Source organism: Lichenostomus cassidix, chromosome 5 (assembly GCF_008360975.1).
Source record: "Lichenostomus cassidix isolate B80296 chromosome 5, HeHo_3.0, whole genome shotgun sequence".
Lineage (NCBI taxonomy): Eukaryota > Metazoa > Chordata > Aves > Passeriformes > Meliphagidae > Lichenostomus > Lichenostomus cassidix.
The window spans coordinates 2028292-2050732 of NC_139486.1; the positions used below are offsets into that span (position 1 = coordinate 2028292).

Sequence of the window (22441 nt, forward strand, 5' to 3'; positions counted from 1 at the left end):
CAGCTTCCCGCAGCAAGCTGCTGCCTTTGGGGACTGAATTATCCGGGAGCACTAGCAGGCGAGGATCAAAACAAAAAAAAAAAAAATAAGCACGTTTTGGGCTGTTTTCAGTGAGAATCCTCCGACGTCTGGAGCAGGGGGCAAATTAAACGAAGGACCAAATTAACCAGGGATTCAATTAGGGGAAGGCTCCGTGCCACGCTTTGTTTCAGTGTTTGCTAACCTGACTGCTGAAACCCCCCCAGGACTCCATCATCCTTTATTTTCCGCCACTCGCGGTGGCAAGAGCAGCAGCTTTTGAAAATTTTATTTGCAGAGGGCTCTGATATAAAAGAAATGCAAGAGCGCAATACTAATAAGGCACAGGGAGAAGCTGCTCCACCGTTGACAAAGGAAACAGGGAAAGCAGCAGGTCTGGAAACCCCCCTACCCAAATGCCTCCTCGGATAATATTCCTTTAGATATGGAAGAAAAGGCTTCAAGCTTGTTAGAAGGGGGAAAAAAAAATATTCCACAACTTAGCTATGCAATGAATTATAAAATACACAGGCCGAGGAGTGCTTTGATTCCTGCAGCCCTGCACTCCATCCAGCTCTAGGGAACCAACCCAGTGCCCGTGTTTGAACAAGGCCATTTTAACAAGATTTGCTGCAGCTGGGACTCAGCACATGAAAGTTGGGCGATGGAGTGCGCCGATAGAAAAATCAGGAGGAGACAGGCTGATTAAGGGAGAGCCCCAGAACAAAAGCAAACCTTATCACTCCTATTAAAGCCTGCCCGGTGGTGAACAATCTCCATCCAGCAGCTCTCTCTGAAATGCTAATATTTGTGGCGACTCGTTCACACAGTTATTTTCTCCCTCCTGCATGAGAGAGGGCTGGGGGCTTGGTTTTTCTTCAGAAATCATTTTTATTATTCCTAAGACAGAGCCGTACCTCCATGCCCATCTGTCTTTGGAGAGATGGAAGGAGGGGGGGGAAAAAGCTGGAATTTAGCAATAGTGAAGCTATGGCTAAATTTCCTTCTGGATTTCCCGAAGAATCCTGTTTCCACACTGTATTTACCCACTGCTGCAGGTGGAAATCCAGTGGTGTGGTGGAAGATCTCTCTGACCACAGCAGGGGGCTGGAATGAGATGGTTTTCAAAGGCTCTTCCCAACCCAAACCACTCTGTGACTCTCTGAAACACAATATGCCTTCACACTGTGCCCCCTGTGAGCACAGGAACAACAGGAGCATCTCCCTGCCCACTTCTGTGTTTTCAGCATTTGCAGGCTGGCAGCTGATTTCTCTCTCCTCTTTGCTCTGAGCACCATGGGTGAGCTTGTTTGCCTTTTGTAATTAAAAAGCTGCGAAGCCTGAGGAGATCCCCGGGAGGGAAAGGTGACCCTTCACAGCTTGAGGAGAACAAAGTTTGCTCCTGCTTTGCTCCAGCTTCCTAACCAGCTGTGCCTGAGCCCATCTGCTGAGGAGATCCCAGCTCAGGCTCCCTGAAATCCCAAAATTTAGGCACCCTGAAATCCCATAATTCAAGCACCCTGAAATCCCATTTCCAGAGCCAGGGTGCTTTTGTTAACACCAGGTCACAGCTCTTCCCTTAGCACATCCTGCAGCACAAATCCATCCCTGGAAGCACAAATCCATCTCCTTTCCAGCACCACCACCTCTCTGCCAGGTGGACATGGATATCCCTACACCTGCAGCATCCTCTCCATCTCCTGCTTTCCCAACCAAACCCTGGTGCCCCCCATGTTCCCACCATTCCCAAAATTTAGGGAATGCTGAGCACACATGCCACCCGTGCTCCCTGAGCCCAGGATGAGCTGAACAGGTTCTCCTTCCCAGCCCAAAATAAAGAGGAAGGATTAGAGAATCATTAGGGTTGGAAAAGACCTCTGAGATCATCAAGCCCAGCCTTAGATGGAAAGAAATGCTCCATCCACATGTGCTTTCAGAGGCACAGGAGGAGCAGGAAGATGTCAAAATCAAGCCTTTCACTAAAGCAGATGCCCATGGGACAGTCCTGTGTGCCATTTATCCCCAAAAATGCCAAATATCCCCCTGGACTGAACACAGGGAGGGATGCTCTCCTCCCGCCAGAAGCAAGGTGAGATGCTGCTGCTCAGACCCTCACTGAAAAATCACCAAGAAAGAAGAAAAAAGAGAAAAATAAAACAGGTTGAGCCCTCCCTGCTTCCTACAGGCCTTGGGGTAAGGTCTTCCTACATAGGCTTAGTAAAACACACTCCAGAGCTGGTGCCTAATTAGACCCTGGGGTCTGATCTGCCCCCCTGAACCACCCTGGGGAGGCTGAGAGAAGAAACCTCTCACCTTCCTGCCCACTGCCCAGAGGGTTTGTGGCCCTCAAAGTGCCCCCTGCAATAAAATCACCCCCCCTAAGTGTGTATTTCACCATTTCCCCCTGATTTAAATGCTGCAGACAGAAACCATCAATTCCCTTTCTCGCTCCCCCCCGTCCATCCCGGCAGTGAAACCTCTCCACGGCTGCAGATTTACACTTGATTTTCTGCCTTTCTGCGCCAGATAAGTCATTTCAAAACCCTGCTCTGCCCTCAGATGGGGAGGGAGGGGGGCTCCCCTTGCCATCAAAGCCCTGCAGCACAGACAAAAGGGGGTTTAGAGCAGGAAGACCCTCATCCCACAATCCTGCCGTTTGGAGGTGAAATTAATTTCCCTGCTGCTTAAGATTTGGGAGGGAGGGACATTCCAACTGCTGGGCAAAGCACACTGCAGCCAGGATCTGCTAAATCCTAATCCCCCCAGGCACCAGGTAGGTCTGAACTCCTCCAAGTCCCTGTTTCATAATTCAGGCTCAGCAGTGGAGATAGAGAGGAGCCGTGGCTGGGTCACCACAACCCAAAATCAACGCATTTTGACCCAAAAATATTGTCTGTGCCTCAGCCACCCCTATCTGGGCAGCAGCACTGTTTTTATCCCACCTGAACAACCTTTCCCCCATGGATGAAGCCTTTCCAAAGGGCATCATCCCCACCAGCTCCTTTCTGGGAGGGCATTTCTGCTGTCTCCAGAAGGAGAAGGGAAAAACTGGGCAGGAAAAATCCCAAACCCCCTCGTGACCACAGGGACGATGGCGTCAAACTGCTCTTTAATTTCTCCTGGGTGCTCCTGTAATCCTGCACTCCACCCTGGTAATCCCTCCCTAGCCCAGCTTCCACGCACTTTTGATTTGCTATAATGGGGAAGGAAAAAAAGCCTGATTTTTTTTTTTTCCTTTCCCCTAATCACCCACACAACTGATTTTTTTTTCTTCCTTTCCTTACCCTAAAATCTATTTTATTGTCCCTCTCTCACTGCTGCAGTGACCTGTGGACAAAGAGCAGCACCCAGCTCGGTCCCACAGGTCTCAACAGCTAAAACAGTGATTATATATAACCACATTCAAGCCTTTCTCTGCTTTTCCTGGCATCTCCCCATCCCTCTTCCCAGCAGAGCCAGGCTTTGCCCAGCCAGCTGATGCTCTGGTTCACAGCTGGGTCTGTGTCCCCACGCTGACATCCTCGAGGGGACAGAGCTGATGACAGCAGCACTGGAACTCTGCCTGCCTTGGTTCCCAGCGCTGCTTCCCAGGCAAAGAGCCTGCAGCACCATCCTCCCTGCCAGTCTTCCCTCTGAAAAAGGGATTTAGCCACTTTGCCAAGAAAAAAAATATAATATAAATATATCAGCTGCTCTCTGCAAGCCTGAGTGCTTCTCCCACCTGCCGCTTCCTCCCGAAATGAGGAAACCCCATCGGCTGCTTCTGCAGGAACTGCAGGTTCCTTGTGCCCCTGGGTGCTGCTGTGACCCCAGAGCTCTGTCACACTATCAGTTGGGGTGGAAAGGACCTTAAAAATCGTCTCATTCCACAGGCAGGGACATCTTCCACTATCCCAGCTTGCTCCAAGCCCTGTCCAGCCTGGCCTTGGACACTTCCAGGCATCCAGAGGCAGCCACAGCTTCTCTGGGAATTCTATTCCAACCCCTCCCCACCCTCCCAGCCAGGAATTTCTCCCCAATATCCCATCTCTCCCTGCCCTCTGGCAGTGGGAAGCCATTCCCTGTGTCCTGTCCCTCCATCCCTTGTCTATAATCCCTTTCCCAGTGTCTTTGTGGCTCCCTTCAGCTACTGGAAAGGGCTGTAAGGTCTTCCCAAAGCCTCCTCTTCTCCAGCCTGAACAATCCCAATTCCCTCAGCCTTTCCACACAGCAGAGGAGCTGCATCCCTCACTCCAGCAGCTCTGTGTCCTTCCTGTCACCCCATGGGGATGAGGCTGTGGGATTCCCTGGCTGTGTCACACAGACTGTCTGGAGCTGCCAGACCTCCCCATCACCCAAATCCCTGGATAAAACCACACCATCACAGCCTCTTCCTTCCAGAGCAAACTCCCCAGATGCAGCAAACAGCCTTAAAATCTCTGCTTCTCCCCCCAGCTCTGATCCCCCCCCCCCCCCCAAATTAAATTTTCATTTAAATGATACGATTTAGAGCTCTTAACTCAATTTTTCCCAAGCCTGGGGCGGGCTGGAACACCAGCATTTCCACACTGCCTGACAGTTTGACACCGACAGCACAAAGCAGCTTGTTCTCCAAATCTCCAGTTTGATCTAAATTAAAAGAAGCAAAGACTTTGGCGTTAACCAACCTGTCAAAACGCATTAAAAATAAAATGCCTCCCAGGCCTGCCTGGCTCTGCCTCCCTACCTGCACCCCATGCCCTTTGATTTCCTGCCATTCCAACCCCAGCTGACAAACGTGTCCCCAAGGAGAGCTCTCCGGCTTCACTTGTAATTTCCCCCGCGATAACCCCAAATTTAGCCGTTTCTGGAAGATTTATTTACATTTCAATCAAGCTGGAGCTTCTCAGCCATATGATTCCCCAAGAAATGCAGGATGCTGGATTAGTTCTGGCTGGCTGGGGTGCTGGGGTTGCCTCCTGCTCTGTTCCAGCTCCATCCCAAGGGGTGGGAGCAGATCCAACCAGGGATGCTTCCCCCTCAGCACCCACTGACCCACACTTGGAAATTCCATTAAGGAATGCCGAGTGCAAGAGCTGCCATCACCCCTCTCTAAGCTCTAAGAGCTTTGGAAATGAGAGGTGGGAAAGGAAAAAAAAATAATCCATCAATCACACCTCTGCAACCCCGTGGTTTTTGCAGCCTATTTAAAGGGGAAAGTTGTAATTTTGCTGGCAGGCTGCTCTCTCTCTCTCAGGAGAGTGGGATGCTCCAGGAGAAGAAACCTGCAGTTTGCCTCTCTCCCCCTTTGCTAAGCTGTTTTCTCCTTGGGGGATTTTGCTCCCCTGCTGCTCCAAAGCCAGGATTAGGGATTTACATACAGGTGTGATCCCAGCTGGAGCTGCTGGGCTCAGCCCTCAGTGTGGCCCCACAGCTCCCAGTGCTCCCAGTGCTCCCAGTCCCTGCTCCACAGTGAGAGCTGGAACCTCATCTCCTACCAAGGAAAGCCTAAAAATCCACATTTTCAAGGCACACTGAAACAAAGCAAGGAACAAACAGGACATTGAGGACTCACAAAACTGCCCCTGGATCCCTGGAAGTGTCCAAGGCCAGGCTGGATGTGACTTGGAGCAACCTGGAATAGTGGAAGTTGTCCCTGCCCATGGCAGAGGCATGGAATGGGTTTTAAGGTCCCTTCCACCCAAACCATCCTGGAATTCTCTCATCAGCCCCAGCCTGGTTTCTCAGGGTGTTCAATCATTCAGGAACACCTCTGGAGCAGCCTGACTGTTTCCTGGGAAAAATACAGAGGAGTTTCCTACATCCTACTCATCTCAGACACAAGGAAACAGAATGGACTTCAAAAACATTAAAATCAACACCAGAAAAAGCCCCAGCAGCAGTATTAAATCAACCATTTGACTGCCTGGGCACAACTCTCTGCTCCTCAAGCATCCCTGGCCACCAGGAGTGGTGTGGGATGGAGAAACACATTTTTACAGCCTCCAAAACAAACCTCAACTCCCTTTTCTCCCAAGATCAGCCTTTTCTGCTTGGATGGCCAACATCAGCACCCAAAAAGCACTTTCTCTTCTAAGCTCTTTTGTGGGAGTCACCCACAGCTGCCTTGCCAATGGAAATGGATTATTTTAGGTGATTTCAGTCTTTACCTGGCTCTTGGAAGTGCTCTTCATTTGACAGGGTTCTGGATAAGATGAGGATAAGTGCTTCTTTAAACTGATCAAAGTGGACCTGTGGCAAAAACAAAGGAAGAAAAGAGGAAATCAGATGGTGCAGAGAATTAAATATGAGGAAATAATCCAGCAGGAATTGGGAATCACTCAGATCACCACGCCTGTGCCAACAGACTCAGCAAGGGACATGAAGGAGCCCTGGAGAAGTGACAGTGAGGGACATGGAGACACAGCAAGCACCTCTGGGCACATAGAAAGAATTACTGCTATCACAGAACAGCCCAAACCCACTGATTTCATGCACTGGGTGGGTTTTGCCATCAGGCAAGAAGCCAAAATAAAATGTCCAAAGGAGCAGGGAGGATCTCCATCACTTGAGGTGACCTAGCCAGGGTCAGGAGCTCCTACAGTGAGACACCATTCCTGACCAGGGATGAGATATTCCATGGTGGAAGTGCTCCACTGCCCTAATTAACCTTCAAAAACCACTTTCTAGAAGAAAAAAATCCCTCCCTTCCCAGGGCAGCCCTGCCCAGCTCCTGCAGTTCTGTGAGGGCTGAGCTAGGAACACCAGGGTGGGAAAAACACAGGGATTTTTTCCTTCCACTGAGGGGTTTTTTTTTTCCCTCCTTTTTCCATCTGTGCCTTCCTGGAAAGCCTCCTGCCTCCCAGCCAGGAAGAATCACAAAGAGGCTGCAGCATCCTCCACAGCCATGCTGGGGAATGTCAGCAATTCCAGCCGTGGGGGACAAGGAAACCCAGGGACAGCTGGAGAAGCTATTTGCCATGGGTCAGTGGCGAGGCAGAGCTGCCTGCTACCATTTCTTTTGGCTAAATAAATCTTGGAAGAATTTTCAGCGTGGAACAAGGGGGTTTGTATTTAAAGAAGCCCAGTGAGGCTGCTCTGGCTGGCAGAGTGAGAATGCAGAGCTGCAGTCTGAGGGATTTTCATGCTGCTGGGGGAGGAACCAGCGGCCAAGTTCAGGTCTGAAGCTCTCCAGATTGGTTTTGGGGGGGTCAAGCAAGCTTAAAAAAAAGGCCAACAAGCTCCCTGGCAGGGAAGGTGAGACATGGGAGCACCTCATGCCACAGCTCAGGCTGTGCCAGCCACCACTGCAGCTTTAAACATTTTTAAATGTGTTTTTTGAACGCTATTAAAACACACATTCAGCGAAGAAGCTCATCAGGAATGCCTTCATCTGAATACTAATTGCTGCCATCCATTTCCAAAGGCTGGTGCACTTCAAAAAGGACAGTTTACAGGGATAGGAGAATCTCCCCCATTAAAAAAAAAACCAAACTTGACATTTCGACTAAATGAGGATGAATAAAAGATGAGGGGGTTCAAATTACAGGTTCCCTCCCCGTGGGATCCTCTCAGGAAGGGAACAGTGACAACAGACAGAGCCAGTCCCTTGGGTGGTTGCTGGGGTTTGGTTTGGATGGAACCTCACAGCAGCAAGGAAACAAAACTCACTTTGCATCCCTCATGCAAAAAAGGCAGAATTAAATCCAGTAAAACCATCTGGGCAGGTGTGCAGCACCACTAACATCACCTGCTCCTCCTGTGCTGCATTTCAAACGCAGATCAGCAGCACAGGGAGAGGCACAGGAGGTTCCCAGGGCTGTCCTCACTCTGGAGGTGGAGCTGGCAGAGTGAGGAGATTTTTCCTCAGGATGGGCCAGAGGTTTTCCTGACACCAGACATGCAGCAAAGCCAGGCTGTGGTGCACATCTGACCTTGGATGCTGCATGTGTGAACACAGAGAGAGCTTGGAGAGTTAGAGAAACACCACTGATGAAATGAGAGCTGGGCTGGAGCACGAGCCAGGCAAGGCAGCCATGGCACAGAAAAACCACAAAAAATCCTGCAGAAATCCTCCTGGGAGGGTGGGGACAGGTTCTCCATCCCTGGAAGTGTCCAAGGCCAGGCTGGATGGGGCTCAGAGCAACCTGTGACAGTAGTAGGAGTGGAACAAAGTGAGCTTTAAGGTCCTTTCCGACCCAAACCACTCTGATCCCGTGATTGAGTTTTGGTGTTGCTGATTTGTGGATCTGCTCGTGGGGGTCTCTCAGCAATTTGGGGTTGATCCTGACCAGCCAGAAGGCAGTGGGGTTTGGGAGGTGATGTGCCCAGCCAGGATCAGGGACAGGACAGACATCCCTGCAAACCCCCCAGCCTCACCAGCACTGCAGAGCCAGGCCAGCTCCCCAGCGAGGAGAATTTCCCCAGAACGACTAAATCAGAGGCCAACAAGACAAACACACCAGCAGAGAGGCACAGCCAGCCCAGCCCAGCCTCCCCACGGCCACCAGGGACCAACCAAAGCTGCTGCTGCTGAGCAACCCCAGCTCCTCCGAGAAATCCCCACGCCTCTTCCCAGCCGCTCCCTCTGAAGCCGTGACTGATTAGCACTAGAAAGAGGCAGTGCTGTGCCAAGGTACCTGCTGCTTCCCGCTGTGTCCCTGCCATGCAAAGCACTTGGCACAGCCGGGACAGACCGGCAGCAGCAGCTCCTGCCAGATCCCTGCCTGCAGCTCAGGCACAGCCCCGTTCCTTCCCAAAGCTCTGGCCCTGGCTGCTGACTCTTTCCAGCAGAGGCAGCTGGAAGGTTGAAGAGGTGAATGTCGGGTGGGGGAGGCGTGGAATTGTGGAATATCCTGAGCTGGAAGGACACACAAGGGTCATGGATCCAATTCCTGCCCTGCACAGACACCCCAACAATCCCACCCTGGGCATCCCTGGGTTATCCAAACACTCCTGGAGCTCTGGCAGCCTCAGGCTGTGCCCATTCCCTGGGGAGCCTGGGCAGTGCCAGCACCCTCTGGGGAACAACCTTTCCCTGAAATCCAACCTAACCCTCCTCTGACACAGCTCCAGCCATTCCCTCGGCTCCTAACAAGCCAATCTTGCAGCAGCATCAGAACAGGGCAGCCTTGCAGCCAAGCCTCCTGCCTGGCCCAAAACCCCCCCCAGGGCACGAGGGGAACAGCGTCACTGCGGGCACAGAGGGAGGATATTTTGCAAGAGGTCACAGGCAGTGGCATTGAAGGGAGCTGATGGTGAAACCCCATGCCAGGGTGTCCTTGCTGCAGGCTGCAAACTCAGGAGTGCAGGTGAAACCTGAGCTCCCCATCTCTGCTCAAGGACAGCGCCAAGGACAGTCCCTGGGCAGGGCCCAGAGGTGCCCAACTTCCCAGAATCCTGGAATGGTTTGGGTTGGAAGGACCTTAAAGCTCATCCAGTTCCACCCCTGTCATGGCAGGGACACCTTCCACCATCTCAGGTTGCTCCAAGCCCTGTCCAGCCTGGCCTTGGATACTTCCAGGGACAGGGTTTGACTTCCAGGGACTCACCCCATCCCTGCACAGCCACAGCCACCTCTGTGGCTCACGAGCAATGTCCCTGAGCCACCACTGTGAGTTTGCTGCTAATTAAAGGGCACAGAGAGGGCAGACAGGCAGGTACATCCACAGCCCTCCTTGCCATCGAGGGTGAGGGGAAACAGCCTTCCTGAGGAATCCCAAGAATTGCTGCAAGCATCACAGGAAAACAGTGCTGGGGTGGTTTGGCTGTGCCACGAGTCAGGGCAGGACTTACACCCCCACAGCAGACCCCATAAATCCCCAAACCACCACGGGGGAAGCAGCACATCCAGGAAGCCCAGCTCAGCTCCCAATCCCTGCCCTTTGGAACGAGCTGATCCCCAAGGTTCCCCTCCCAACCCCAACCATTGGGTGATTCCCTGATCCCGGAGCATTCATTGAGCCCCCAGCACAAAGGCAAGCACGTGGCCCCAGCGAGTCACCCCCGAGCAGACAAAACCTTCCCCCGCTGCCCCCCTCCCCGGTGCCTCCCATCAATCCCATCCCCTGGAAGTGCAGCAGAACAAAGGCTGTGACCATCTGCGGCGAGGGGCTGGCGGGGCAGGTGCAAGGAGGCTGTGCTCAGGGAGCAACGTGCTCGCTGCTGTTCTCCCGAGCAGCTTCCTAGGAAACCCCAAGGATCCGAGGGCTGCTCAGTCTGGCTCATGCTTAGGCATGGCCCTTTGCTGCTGCTGAGCACTGACACCGGGGAGATAGAGAGGCAGGGGATAAAGATCATCCTGAGTGGCAATTTGTAAGGGAGAACCATCCCCAAAGACGATGGGGGAATGAAATAAAATGGGATGCCTCGTGCCCTGGCACAGCCTGCAGGGATGGAGCTCCTGGGATGCTTTAACAGGGGGTTTTGGTGCTCTGATCAGCTGTGACAACCACAGCTTTAGTACTGCCCTTCCTTTCTCTCCATGCCACCAGCCCACAGGTGGCAAAGCCAGGTGATAGAACACAGGGAATGGCTTCAAGCTGAAGGAGAGAAGGTTTAGAGTGGATGTTAGGAAGAAATTCCTCCATGTAAGGGTGGTGAGGCTCTGGCACAGGGTGTCCAGAGAAGCTGTGGCTGCCCCTGCATCCCTGGAAGTGTCCAAGGCCAGGTTGGACAGGGCTTGGAGCAACCTGGGATAGTGGAAGGTGTCCCTGACTATGGCAGGAGGTTGGAACTGGATGATCTTTAATTTCCTTCCAACCCAAACCATTCCATGACTCTTTGATAACAGCATCCCAGTGCCAAACGCTCAAGACAGAGCAGCACAGAAAGTCTCTGGTGCTCCAGAAAATGCCACACTGCAATTCCAAAGGTCAGCAACCTCTGCTGGATCCATCCCTGCTCCAGCTCCTGCACCACTCACTGTCAGCAGCAGAGCTACAGCCCCAGGGCAGGCGAGGAAGAGGAGGAAAAAAGAAAAATTCCTTTGTTCGTTAAAGGAATTATTTTGCTTGTGAAAGCTGCAGTTTGATTGGAAATTGGATGGCTGCTTGTCTGGTCAGAGCCCTGGTTGCCCTGTTCCACATTCTTCTGATCCTAATGAGCAGTGATGGGATTTCAGGGTGATTTCCAGGGAAGGATCTAATGCACTGTGAGCACGGCGTGCTGGGAAAGACGTCCTGCAGAACACAAGGACATCCACACTGAACGTGGAGATCCTCCTGGGGCCAGCAGCTTCTGCTCAATGCCCTGGCATTTAGCTCCATAAAGGTACAACCACGATGGAAAAATGGCTTTGGGAAGCCACCAACACCAGGTAAGGTGGACAAAGGTGGCTCAGACAGCGACTGCCTGAGTGGGACAATGTTTTCTGCCTTGGAGAAACGTGTGTGACTGCACATGGCCCCACCAGTCTAACTACAGCTTAAGCCAGCGTAAATCACAGGCTCAGGCCCTGGATTTAGGTCCTTGTCACATCCCAAGTGGCTCAGAGTTTGTGCAAGCACCTGGTGAGCTGGTCTGGGGAGGTGACCCGGGCCAGCAGCACCAGGAACTGGTGCCAGGGGCATGGGCACTGTGTGACAGCCAGGACGTGGCACTTGCTCTGGCCTTGGACACTGGGAAAGCACACCAGAGCACAAGGCTAAGCCTGAAGTGGTGGTTTCTGTGTTTCAGACCACCTCCCATCCGGGCAGACACAGCAATTCCCTTCCCTGTTATCACCAATTCTCTCCAAAGCTGCCCTGTGCCCCAAACAGACCAGACCCCACAAGCCCTGCAGTGCCAGAGCCTCAGCAATGTTGGATACACACAAATTACAGACATTCAGTCTCTTCCCAAGACCATCCCACACACACAGCTCCTGCCTGGCTCCCCAGCTCCCCTCATTCCCCAGATCCTTACCCTGCCTAGGAGGTTTCCTTGGAGCAAGGTCTGCTGCAGTGCCGGGGCCACCTCCTCCAGGTGCAGCATGTGGCAGAGGTCAGTGAGCTCCTCCTGCCCCAGGGACCCTGTGCCTGTGCTGTCAAAGCTGTCGAAGAGCTCCTTGAGGCGAGCTTCATACTGGTCCTGCTCAGCTTCATCCATCCCATAGCCTGCCACGCTCACCTGTGGGAAGAGAAAGGGCAGGTCACCTCTGGCCACGGTGTCCACAGCATGGGACAGCAAAAAACCCCGAGGGCTGGGACAGGAGCTGCCCACGAGGCTGTTTGGGGCTATGTTTGGTCGCATTAAGTGCTCCACTACTGCTCCTGCCTCTCCCATCCTGCCAGGGAAAGAAGTCCCAGAGCAGAAAGAGAGAGGGGAAAAAGCCTGCAGAGGCAAACCCCCGGGAGGGGACAGCCCAGGTGGCTGTGCCAGCCCCATGTGGCACGTCAGCTCCAGGAGCAGCTCACTTGGCTCAGCTGCAGCAGCCGAGGTGCTGCAGGGGAAAATTGTTCCCTTGAGCTGCAGTGATCCCCAGGTGTTGCAGGTGATGCTTTGGTGAGAAGATAAACAACCACCCTGGCAGTACAGCTCAGCAGGGCAGGGAGCAGAGTGTGGGGCACTGCCTGGGGAGGGGAGGGCAGCAGACCCCAACCCAAACCCCTCAGGCCAGTCAGCCCCTCTGTCCATCCCTGTGTGAGCACAACACACCCCCTGGGCTAAAGCTGGGATCACAGAATCCTTTAGGGTGGAAAATAACTCCAAGATCAAGTCCAGAATCCAAGCAGACCCTGCACTGCTCTCCCTCAGGTATTTCAGGTCAAAACCTGTCTAAAGGCAGAGGAGGGTTGGAGCACCCTGGGAGAGTGAAAAGTGTCCCTGCCCATGGCAGGGGTTTGGAACTGGATGATCTTTAATTTCCTTCCAACCCAAACCATTCCAGGATTCTTTGATAACAGCATCCCAGTGCCAAACGCTCAAGACAACAGAGCAGCACAGAAAGTCTCTGGTGCTCCAGAAAATGCCACACTGCAATTCCAAAGGTCAGCAACCTCAGCCTGGATCCACCCCTGCTCCAGGACATTTCCCCAAACCCTCTCCCCAGCCAGCCCTGCCAGGGAGCAGCTCCCTCTCCTCCTCACAGGGCTCTCGTGGCTCCCTGTGTCACCAGCAGCACTCCTGGCCATCCCAGAAGGAGCAGAGCTGCTCCAGCTGCAGCCCAATTCCAGCCCAGCCAGGCAATCTGCAGGGCAGGCACTGCAGCAGCCATGTCCTTGATTTCACTGGAGCAGATGCCAAGGCAGAGCATCCTCAGGATGCCACATCTGCTGAGGGAGGCAGGGCTGGTGCCAGGGAGCTCACAGAGCCCATGGGACAGGGACAGCCCGGCCAGGCTGGCCTTCCTCCTGCACTGCCACGGACAGGGATGACCACAGACACTCCAGAGAGTGGACACAATCCCTCCATCTCAGCCTCACACTCTCCCTGTCCCATTTTTTCCCCCCCAAATCCCTCTTGAGCTGATTTCTCACACTGTGGGGAGGAGGGAAGGCACAGACACATTCGACCTGGGGCACAGGGGAGGAGGAGGCAGCACCCAAAAACTCAGGTGCCTGTGAGCAGGAGGAAGGCAACAAACTTGTTTCCATTCCCACACTGGCAGCCCCATTTCCCACCTGCACCCCCAGGGCTGGATCTGGTGTCAGGGAGCCTTGCCTGCACATTCCAGCAGCCCCAAAACTCACAGCCAAGCCTCCAGCAAGGACGGCTCCAACCCACAGAGCTTCCCAAGCGTTTTTGAACCTCTTATCTTCAGGGTCAGCCCCCCCAGAGATGTCTCCAGCGCCTGACCCTACTGCTACACTGCCAGAACCAGTTTCCCCAGTTAGTGCAGAGAGCTAAATGCCACCTCCCAGTATAGCTCCAAGCATCCCTCGGGATCATCCACTGGGATCATCCCTCTCAGTGCCACACCAGCAGAGAGCCCCAAAAACTCACCCTGGGCTGGTCCAGACGGAGAAAGCATCAGGGAGACCATAACACCAGCACGAAAAACACAATCCCCAAAAGAAAAGAGCATCAGGTGTGTGGTCCCTACCTCGGGCCACACCTGCCCTACAGCCCAGGTGAGTTTTGGCAAGGGCACCGTGCCTCTGATGTCCCCAGGGTGAGGGATGACCGCAGCTCAGGGGGACTCAGCCAGCCTGGGAAAGGGATTTCCTGCTCCCCAGCCCAGCAAGCATCAGGAGCCAGCGGCGAAAGGCAAGGCTGTTCGCCTACCTGCAGTCAGCGAGCGGCAGGAGCCGCGGGCAGCGCGGCGATCCCGCAATCCTGCACAACCTCCATCTTAGGCAGGCGGCTCCGGCACGCAGCCGGCTGCGCAAGGTGACCCAAGATGCCTACTGCCTGATGCCTGAATTATTCACCAGCGCTTCCATGGGAGGGGGGGAAAAAAACCACCCGAGCCTCCTACCTGAGGAGCCTCCTAGCAGCCAGGCTGCTCGGCATCGCCCAGCAGTCACAATAATGAGGTCAGCAGCATCACAGCCCCGGCGGCACAGCCACCTCCGGCACCCGGGACGGGGGGCTGGCGGCGGGGAAGGGGCTCCGAGGGGAGGGGGGGACACAGCGGAGGCACACAAAGCCCGAATTAAAGCCCAGCCTTTCATCTCTGCTCCAGATGGGCCGGCAGCTGAGATGCAGGAGGGCGGCCGGGATAATAGGGGCAGGCGGGCTGCAGCTGAGCGGGGGCTCCCCTGGTCCCCCACGAGGTCCCTGCGCAGGGCATCACTTTGTTCAGATTTATTGCTGCCCTTCTGTGTTGTTTCGAGTGCCCCGGAATGACCAGCTTGAGCAGCCAGCGCTGAAAAGTGCAGATTTAGGAGAGTCAGCACCACGTTATTCCGTATTTCTGTTCTTCTTATTACAAGCCCGGGGAAGCAAAGCGCTCCGGGATGATGAGAAAAGGAAGTTTTCACCGGCATTTCTTTCCTGCCTTTAAACCCACCCCCTCCTGAGAGGCAGATAACCTTCACAGCACACAATGTAGGGGCCTGATAGGACTAAATTCTCAGCTAAATTTAACTCAAACAATATAAGCTTAAACAGTAATTACTGCTTCGCATATTAAGTGCCTGGAATCAATATCAACTTTAGCCTGGAGCTAATGAAGACACAGATTACCTGGTCAATCAATGGCATCAGCAAGTAAAAACACTACAATTAGCACAATTACCTTTTTTTTGGGGGGGGAGGGGATGAAAACAGTATGAATTATGGAATATCACAATGATTTGGGTTGGAAGGGACCTTAAAGGCAATCTCATTCCAACCCCCTGTCATAAGCAGGAACACCTTCCACTAGATTAATTTAAAAAAATCCCATTTGCTGCTGCACAAGGGCACGAGATGGAGATTTTGGGGCTGCTCTGCCTGGCTGCCCCATGGACTGCATCACCAGCCAGGGCTACCTTACCCTTATCCCAACTTGCCCTCCACAGAAATCACCACCTCCAACAGACAGGGAGGAAAATGTTGGTTTTGCTGCTACTCTTGATCACCTGGACTCAAATGAGGGCCTGGCAATTAGCAGTAATTACCCAGCGGGGCAGCATCCTCTCTCTGGCCTCCTCCAAGACACGAGCAGCCACTCCCTGGGATGTCACTGCTCCGGAGTGTCCCCTCCGTGCTGGAGAGCACAGCCATGCGTGGGCACTTTAAACGCAACTTTCCCTTCCCACTGCACTTGTGCCAAGCGGGGTGACGTGAACACAGCTGGCAAAACCCACCAGAACCCCAGCTTTTAATGGTGGGGTTTGCATGAGATGCCCAGCAGCCACCAAAACCAGACCCCGGAGCCCCTGCTGGAGAGCCAGAGGTGAGGTTGTCTCACGCTCATTATCTCCTTCCCCTAATGAACCATCTCATCCATCACAGCTGCAGCTCAGCGGCTGTGCTGAATCACAGAATATCCTGAGTTGGCAAGGACCCACAGGGATCATGGATCCAACCCCTGGCCCTGCACAGACACCCCAAAAATCCCACCCTGTGCATCCCTGAGAGAGTTGTCCAAACACTCCTGGAGCTCCGTGCCCATTCCCTGGGGAGCCTGAGCAGTGCCTGACCACCCTCTGGGGGGAAAACCATTTCCTGACATCCCCCCCAACACAGCTTCACGCTGCTCCCTCCTTCAGCTCCTGTCACTGGTCACCAGAGAGGAGAGCTCGGTGCCCTGTCCCTGTGGACACCCCAAAACCCCCACACCGCCTCGGGGCAATTTTGCAGCTCAGCCCACCCTGCAACCCCCCTGCTCCACAAAGGGTCACACCGAGAAACCAAAGGGAAAGGGGAAAACAAAACCCGAAAGGACAACGAAGCACCTAAACGTCAGTAAATCACTTGACAGCACGCCCAGCTCTTCAAGGGTCACCAGCAGAGTCAGCCTTACAGCTGGCGGTTCCTCCTCCCCATTGACCACGCTCATAATTTCCCCTCTGCGCCTCAATGCCACCTCTGCCCTGCACCCCAAAACACCCCCAGATCCCCCAAAGTTGGCAGAGAGCAGCGATCCTGTTAACCAAGCTCCACTCCCGATTAGCAGAGCAGCGATGGCGTAGAAAAAAGCGCTATAAATTTATGTAAAGAGCTTCCAAAGCAGCGCAGCGGTTTGAATATTCACGCCAGCCCGGTATTTGCATTGTAATAGGGCTTTTCACTCCCAGCCTTTCCCTCCGTAAGGAAAAAACAAAGCGCCCATCTGGTTTGATTTTGCAAATCGGGCTGGAGTCGCTCCGCAGTGACTTGGGGAGCCCCGGGTGCGATAAAGCCCAAGGTGGAGGCACAAAGCTGATTATTTCGGATGTAAACAAAGCGAGCCGGTAATTTATCCAGCGGCGCCTCGCGCGCCGGGAAATGAGGGATTCGGTAATTCCCGCGGAGCTCGGACCTGCGGCGGCTCCGATCAAGCCGGGCTGTGCTGAATCACGGCGAGAACGCCTCCATCGCCTTCCCGCGGCTCCGTTTCGGGGAGCACGGGAGGAGGAAGAGCGGGATACACCCCAAACTGTCACCCAGCCGAGCTGTCACCCACCCAGCCGGCAGAATCCCAGCTCCGGAACCTGCCAGGCTGTGGATTTGGGTTTTCCTGGCTCCCAGCCTCGGCTCCATCCTTACAGGGATGCTCCGAGGGAGACGGGCCCACGGTTGGTGACCAGACAGCAGATGCTGTCTGCCACCCTGGTGACGGCGAGAGCTTCGCCGATGACAAAACAACTGCTGTTATTAATTCCTCCAGCCCCAGCCGGCTGCTCGCGGGACTCAGCCCGGGCAGAGTGGTCCAGAACCCGCTGCCAGCGTTCGGAGCGTCTCTCCGGGGACAGGGACGCACGCGGGGATGGGGTGCCCTTGGCACCCGGTACCTGTCACCCCGCGGGACCACTGCCACCCGCGCCAAGGGGACCTCGGGGGCTTCTGCGTGACACCGCCTCCTCTAAAACCCCATCTGGCTACAATTCCCTATCCCCATCACCCCGTTCCTCCAGCATCCCCCCACTTGCAGCATCCAGCATCCCATTCCTCCAGACGGGGATGCTGGATCCTCCCTCCCCCGGCCCAGAGCCCCTTCCCCAGGCACCCACCTCGCCGCCGCGCCCCTTCCCCGCCGGCCCGTCCCGTCCCGGCGCCCCGCACACGCGGCCGGCCCCGCCGGGAAGCGACGGGAAGGGGCGGGCAGAGCCCCGGCACCGCCCGCGGAGGAGGGACCGGGGCGGACAGCGCTCCCCCCGCCCCCCGGGGCTCCGTGCTACCCCTTCCCGTTCTCCCGCATCCTCCCGGTGCCCGTCCCGGCCTCACCGGCTGCCGGTGCCCGCGGGCGCGGCGGGGCTGGCGGAGCGCTCGGAGCGTTGCGGTCCGGGGGAGGCGCCGCGTTCAAATGCCGCCGCGTTTATTGGGCCGAGGCTCGGGGGCGGCCCCGGGGGTGCGGCGCGGCTCCGGGGCGGGGGGACCGGCGGCCTTTGTGCGGCACCGCCCGGGAACGCCCCCCGGCCCGGGGGACAGCTGCGGGGTTCTGCCGGGATGTCCCGCAGCCCCGGGGCACCGAGGTGTCCCCGCTGTTCGGCACCCGCGTGGCATCACCCCGACTGCCCGCTGCCGTGTCCCCCAGGGTGGCATCGCCCCGACTTCCCGTTGTCCTGCGCCTCGGGACAGCATAACCCCGGGTCCCCAATGTCCTGACCCGCCGGGTGGCGTCACCTCGGTTCCTATCACCCTGCACTGCAGGGGACATCACCCTGACTCCCTGCTGTGCTGCACCCCTGGGTGGCATCAGCCCAGGTCCCCACTGTCCTGTCCCCCAGGGTGGCACCACCATGGTCCCCACTGTCCCACACCTCAGGGTGGCATCACCTGGCTCTTCAATGTCCCATCCCCCTCCAAGTGGCATCATCTCAGTTCCTGTCATCCCACACCCCAAGGTGGCATCACCGCAGCTCCCTACTGCCCTGTCCCCCAGGGTGACATCACCTCGGTTCTCATCATCCCGCAACCCAAGGGGACGTCACCCTGAGTCCTTGCTGTCCTATACCCCAAGGTGACATCAGCCTGGCTCCCCACTGTCCTGTCCCCCAGGGTGGCATCACCCCGGCTCCACACTGTCCTGCACCCCAGGGGACATGGCCCTGCAGCTCCTCGTTGTCCCAGAAAAACAATGGCACGTCACCTGGGCTGTCGCCCCGCCTGAAGGTCACAGCAGCACATCACCCCACTGTCCCCCACCCTGGGGACATGGCACCCTGGCTCCCTGCCATTCCGGGGTACCATGTCACCCCAATGTCCCCCGCCCTGGGGACATGGCACTCTGGCTCCCTGCCATCCCTGGGCCTGAGGGACAACATCCCACCCGAGTCTCCCTTGTGTCACCGTGACACAGGACGGCTGCTGTCCCCGTGGCATCCAGCCTGTACCACCCCAGTGGCTCTGCACTGTCCCCCCCGCGCCCCTCACTCGTTTTGGGGGGTGACAAACCCAGGCACCACCCTGTGCCCCAGCAGCCACCCCCGGGGCAGCGGCACACAAGCCACAGGCACCAGCAAAGCTCCAACCCGTGTTTAAAGCTCGGCAGTCCCGGCTGGGAGCTGGAGCCACCGCCCGCCCACGCTGCTGCTCAGCGCCAGCCGAGCCGCGGGAAGCCGGCGGTCCCCAGGGCTTGTGGATTCTCTGACGGCTCACAAGGGGTTCCACCCACGCTGCAATCCGCTCTCGAGCAATTGCGTGAGGTTATTTTGCTGCTTTTTTTGGTGAAAACGCCAGGGGCGAGATGACTTTTTAGCCTTCTTCCCTTTTAGAAAAGGCGGTTCTGCTCTGCAGGTTCAAGATATTTCGTGGGGAGGAGCGAGGGGAACACAAAAGCCTCACGCGGAGTTGCGTAAGTCTTGCTCAGATCAGAAATCTGGCTTAAAACCCCACGAGATCCCACAGCAGAGCCAGGGGTGGCTTTGCCACACGGTCCCACCGGCTGTGACAAGGACATCTGGGACATGTGAGGCAACAGTGTGAAGAGCTTCCAAAATACTGTAATAAAATACTGTAATAAAATATTTTAATAAAATATTTAGGGGTAGCTCCGCTGCACGTCCCTTGTCACACCACTGTCCCCTGCCCCAGGGGCAGCGCTGTGGCTGTGGGACATGGCACAGCGTCCCCCAGCACCCAGCAAAGCCCTGTCCAGGGCCCTGGCCGTGTCCCTGCGGTGACAGGAGCAAGGCAAGGTGACTCCAGAGGGAAGGCGCCCTTGGCGAGAGGCTTTGCTGGACAGATGTCAGCAGCCCCGGCTTTGTGCCGGCCAAGGGCTTTTTGTCTCGGCTTTTAACATTTGCCATTTTTCTCCGCCGCTTTCTTCTGCTCTGACACTCGCTGAGGGTTTTTTTCTTTCTTCCCTTTCTCCCTCTCTTTCCACATTTGCTTTTCCATCCGCGGTTCAAACACTTTCTCTCCGCGCATTATGCTGAAGTTGGAACCATCTGGTGCTTTGTTTTGTTGCGAGCCCGGCGAGTGCCAGGACCTTTATCCCCCTCACCCTCCTCCTCTTCGCCAGTGCTTCGCTAATCCAAGCCCCGAAAAATCCCCCCTTGTCACCCAACAAAGGCTCTGGCCACACGTGTGCACGGATGGGCCACGGGGACAGGCAGCACGCTCAGTGTCCCCATGTCCCCATCCCGCTCAGCAGTGCTGGGCTGTATCATCCCAGCGCAAATTCCTGCCTCATTTTTAGGACCGGCTGTCAGCAGAGGCATCCTGATTTTATTTTCCCCCTCGTTCTCCCATCGGAGACGAGCGTGTTTCCAGGGAGCCACGGAGCTGTGCCAGACACGGAGCCCGCCGGCCTATTTTTGGAGCCCCCTTCCCGGCGAGCAGCTGCTCTCTCTCGGGGATGGCATTTGCGGCGAGCTCGGCGGAAGGAAACCTCGGCTCAACCCACGCCGTCACGTGTGACACGCCACCAAAAAAATCGGGACACGCGGGAAACACCGGGAGCGCTGGACATCAGCTGCCGGTGGATGCGCGGCTGGCACGGAGCCACCCAAAATCGGAGTGCGCAGGCAGCGGGTGACCCCTGTGCGAGGCCGTGGGTGCTCGGCTCCTGCAGAAACACCCTCCCGCCTTGGCTCGGGCTGCTCCGTCACGCTTTCCTTCCCATTTTGCCCGAACAATGGGGTGCTTTGTTCTGGGGAGAGGAAAAGTCCTGCTGCCGCTCGGGGAGCTGGGGGGGAGCGAGAGCTGCTGCTGCTGCATTCCTGGGGTTTGTCCGGCTGGGCTGTGCACCCCTCACCCCGGCCAGGACAGGGGGCAGCAGGGCCATAAAATAACCCAAAAATCAGCAAAAAAAGCGATGAAATCGTCACCCAAACCTAAACAAAGGGAAAAAGGAAAAGACGCTGTAGGGAAAAAAAACAGCTGGAGGGAACCTCCCCATCTCCCAGCTGGTGCAGGGAGAAGTTTGGAATGACATAAGCCCAAAGTTTGCTATTTTTTGCGCCAAACAAAGGCGAGCCCTGCTAAGCCGCAGTGGTATCGCTGCTCCTCGGCTCGCTGCTGCCATCCCACGTCCAGCTCCCGCTGCACCATCGCATTCCCAGCGCCGCCTCTCGGGCCTGATCCTGTACATCCTGCCCGTGGATGGAAGAAAAAGGATTTTCCTTTCGGCCCACGAAACCCTCGTGTTTGCCGCGTTTGCTGTGCTGGCTCCTTATGGCGAGAGATACTAGGAATATTCAAAAATTAGAAATATTGCTCCATCCTGGTGCACACTCTGCCCTGCCCAAACTCTGTGGTGGCTCCTTATGGCGAGAGATATTAGGAATATTTAAAAATTAGAAATATTGCTCCATCCTGGTGCACACTCTGCACTGCCCAAACTCTGTGCTGGCCATTCCAGCCTTCAGGAGCTCCAGCCCCCTCTGGCATCTTGCCCATCCCCAAAAACTGGAGTTTCTGGGGACCACCCTTCCATCACCTTCGTGACAATTCACTGCCCCAGCTGCAGCCCCAGCTCTCACTGGGAATGGGGAAAAACTGGGGGTGGAAGGGAAAAGCTCTTGCCTGTGAAGCCAGCAGGATGTGTTGGTCATTTCCCCTGTCCTGCCCTGTGGCATGGGAAGAGCAGCTCGGGGCTGGTTTGTGCCACCTTATTGCAACAGCAGCTGATGGGGAGGATGAAATCGCCTGCCCACTGCCCCGGTTGGACCAGACCTGTTTGTCTTTGGATTTGCATTCAGGGCTGGTGAGGTAGGATTAGATATTGGGAAGGAATTCCTGGCTGGGAGGGTGGGGAGGCCCTGGAATAGAATTCGCAGAGAAGCTGTGGCTGCCCCTGGATCCCTGGAAGTGTCCAAGGCCAGGTGGGACAGGGCTTGGAGCAGCCTGGGACAGTGGGAGGTGTCCCTGCCATTGGATGTCTTCAAGGCCCCTTAAACCCAAACCATTCTGTGACTCAGTGATTGCAACTCAGGAAAAGCAGAACAGGTCTTACTTTGGAGGGCAGATGGATAAAAGCAGCTCAAAATGCCAGTGTGCTCCTCTGGGACAAGGTTTGCCCCCAGCCCTGCCATAGCTGATTTTTGGGGTCCCTGCTGTGGCCCCATTGACAGATGTGGTGTTACCCCAGCTGTGGGTTCCTTCCAGCAGCACATCCTCCTGCACCTGGCAGACTTGCACAGGGAATACTGCTGAAATCGGGATGTTCCTTTCCTGGTGGGAAGTTTCAGCTTGAAAAGGCCGAGGTGACTCATGCTGACAGAGCTGCAGGTGGGAGGCTCAGCTGAGAGGGGAGCAGGTTTCCACCCTTCCTGCTTAATCCTAGTTACACCAGGTTTTAATTTATAAAATTATTTTTATTTTATAATTTTAATTCATGATTTAATGTATATACTATATACTATATACTGTATATTATATATTATATATCATACATTATACATTATATATTATATAGTATATGTTATGTTTTAGGTTATATTATATATTATATATTATATATTATATATTA

General features: G+C 55.2%; 1 protein-coding gene across 6 annotated transcripts in view; it reads right to left on the reverse strand.

The window, feature by feature from the left end:
• NIN (ninein) overlaps window positions 1–17847 on the reverse strand; it is a 58479-nt gene extending 40632 nt beyond the window's left edge. For 5 of the 6 annotated variants that reach the window (XM_085060930.1, XM_085060932.1, XM_085060933.1 and 2 more), the window contains exons 1-3: window positions 17752–17847; window positions 11881–12084; window positions 6147–6228 (exon numbers count right to left, since the gene is read on the reverse strand). In XM_085060930.1, the coding sequence (XP_084917056.1) occupies window positions 6147–6228; window positions 11881–12063 (265 nt within the window). In that variant the 5' untranslated portion in view covers window positions 12064–12084; window positions 17752–17847. Of the gene's footprint in view, window positions 1–6146; window positions 6229–11880; window positions 12085–17537; window positions 17617–17751 lie in introns of those variants that run through there. The other variant, XM_085060931.1, reaches the window with a different exon arrangement.
• Window positions 17848–22441: the final 4594 nt, after the last annotated feature.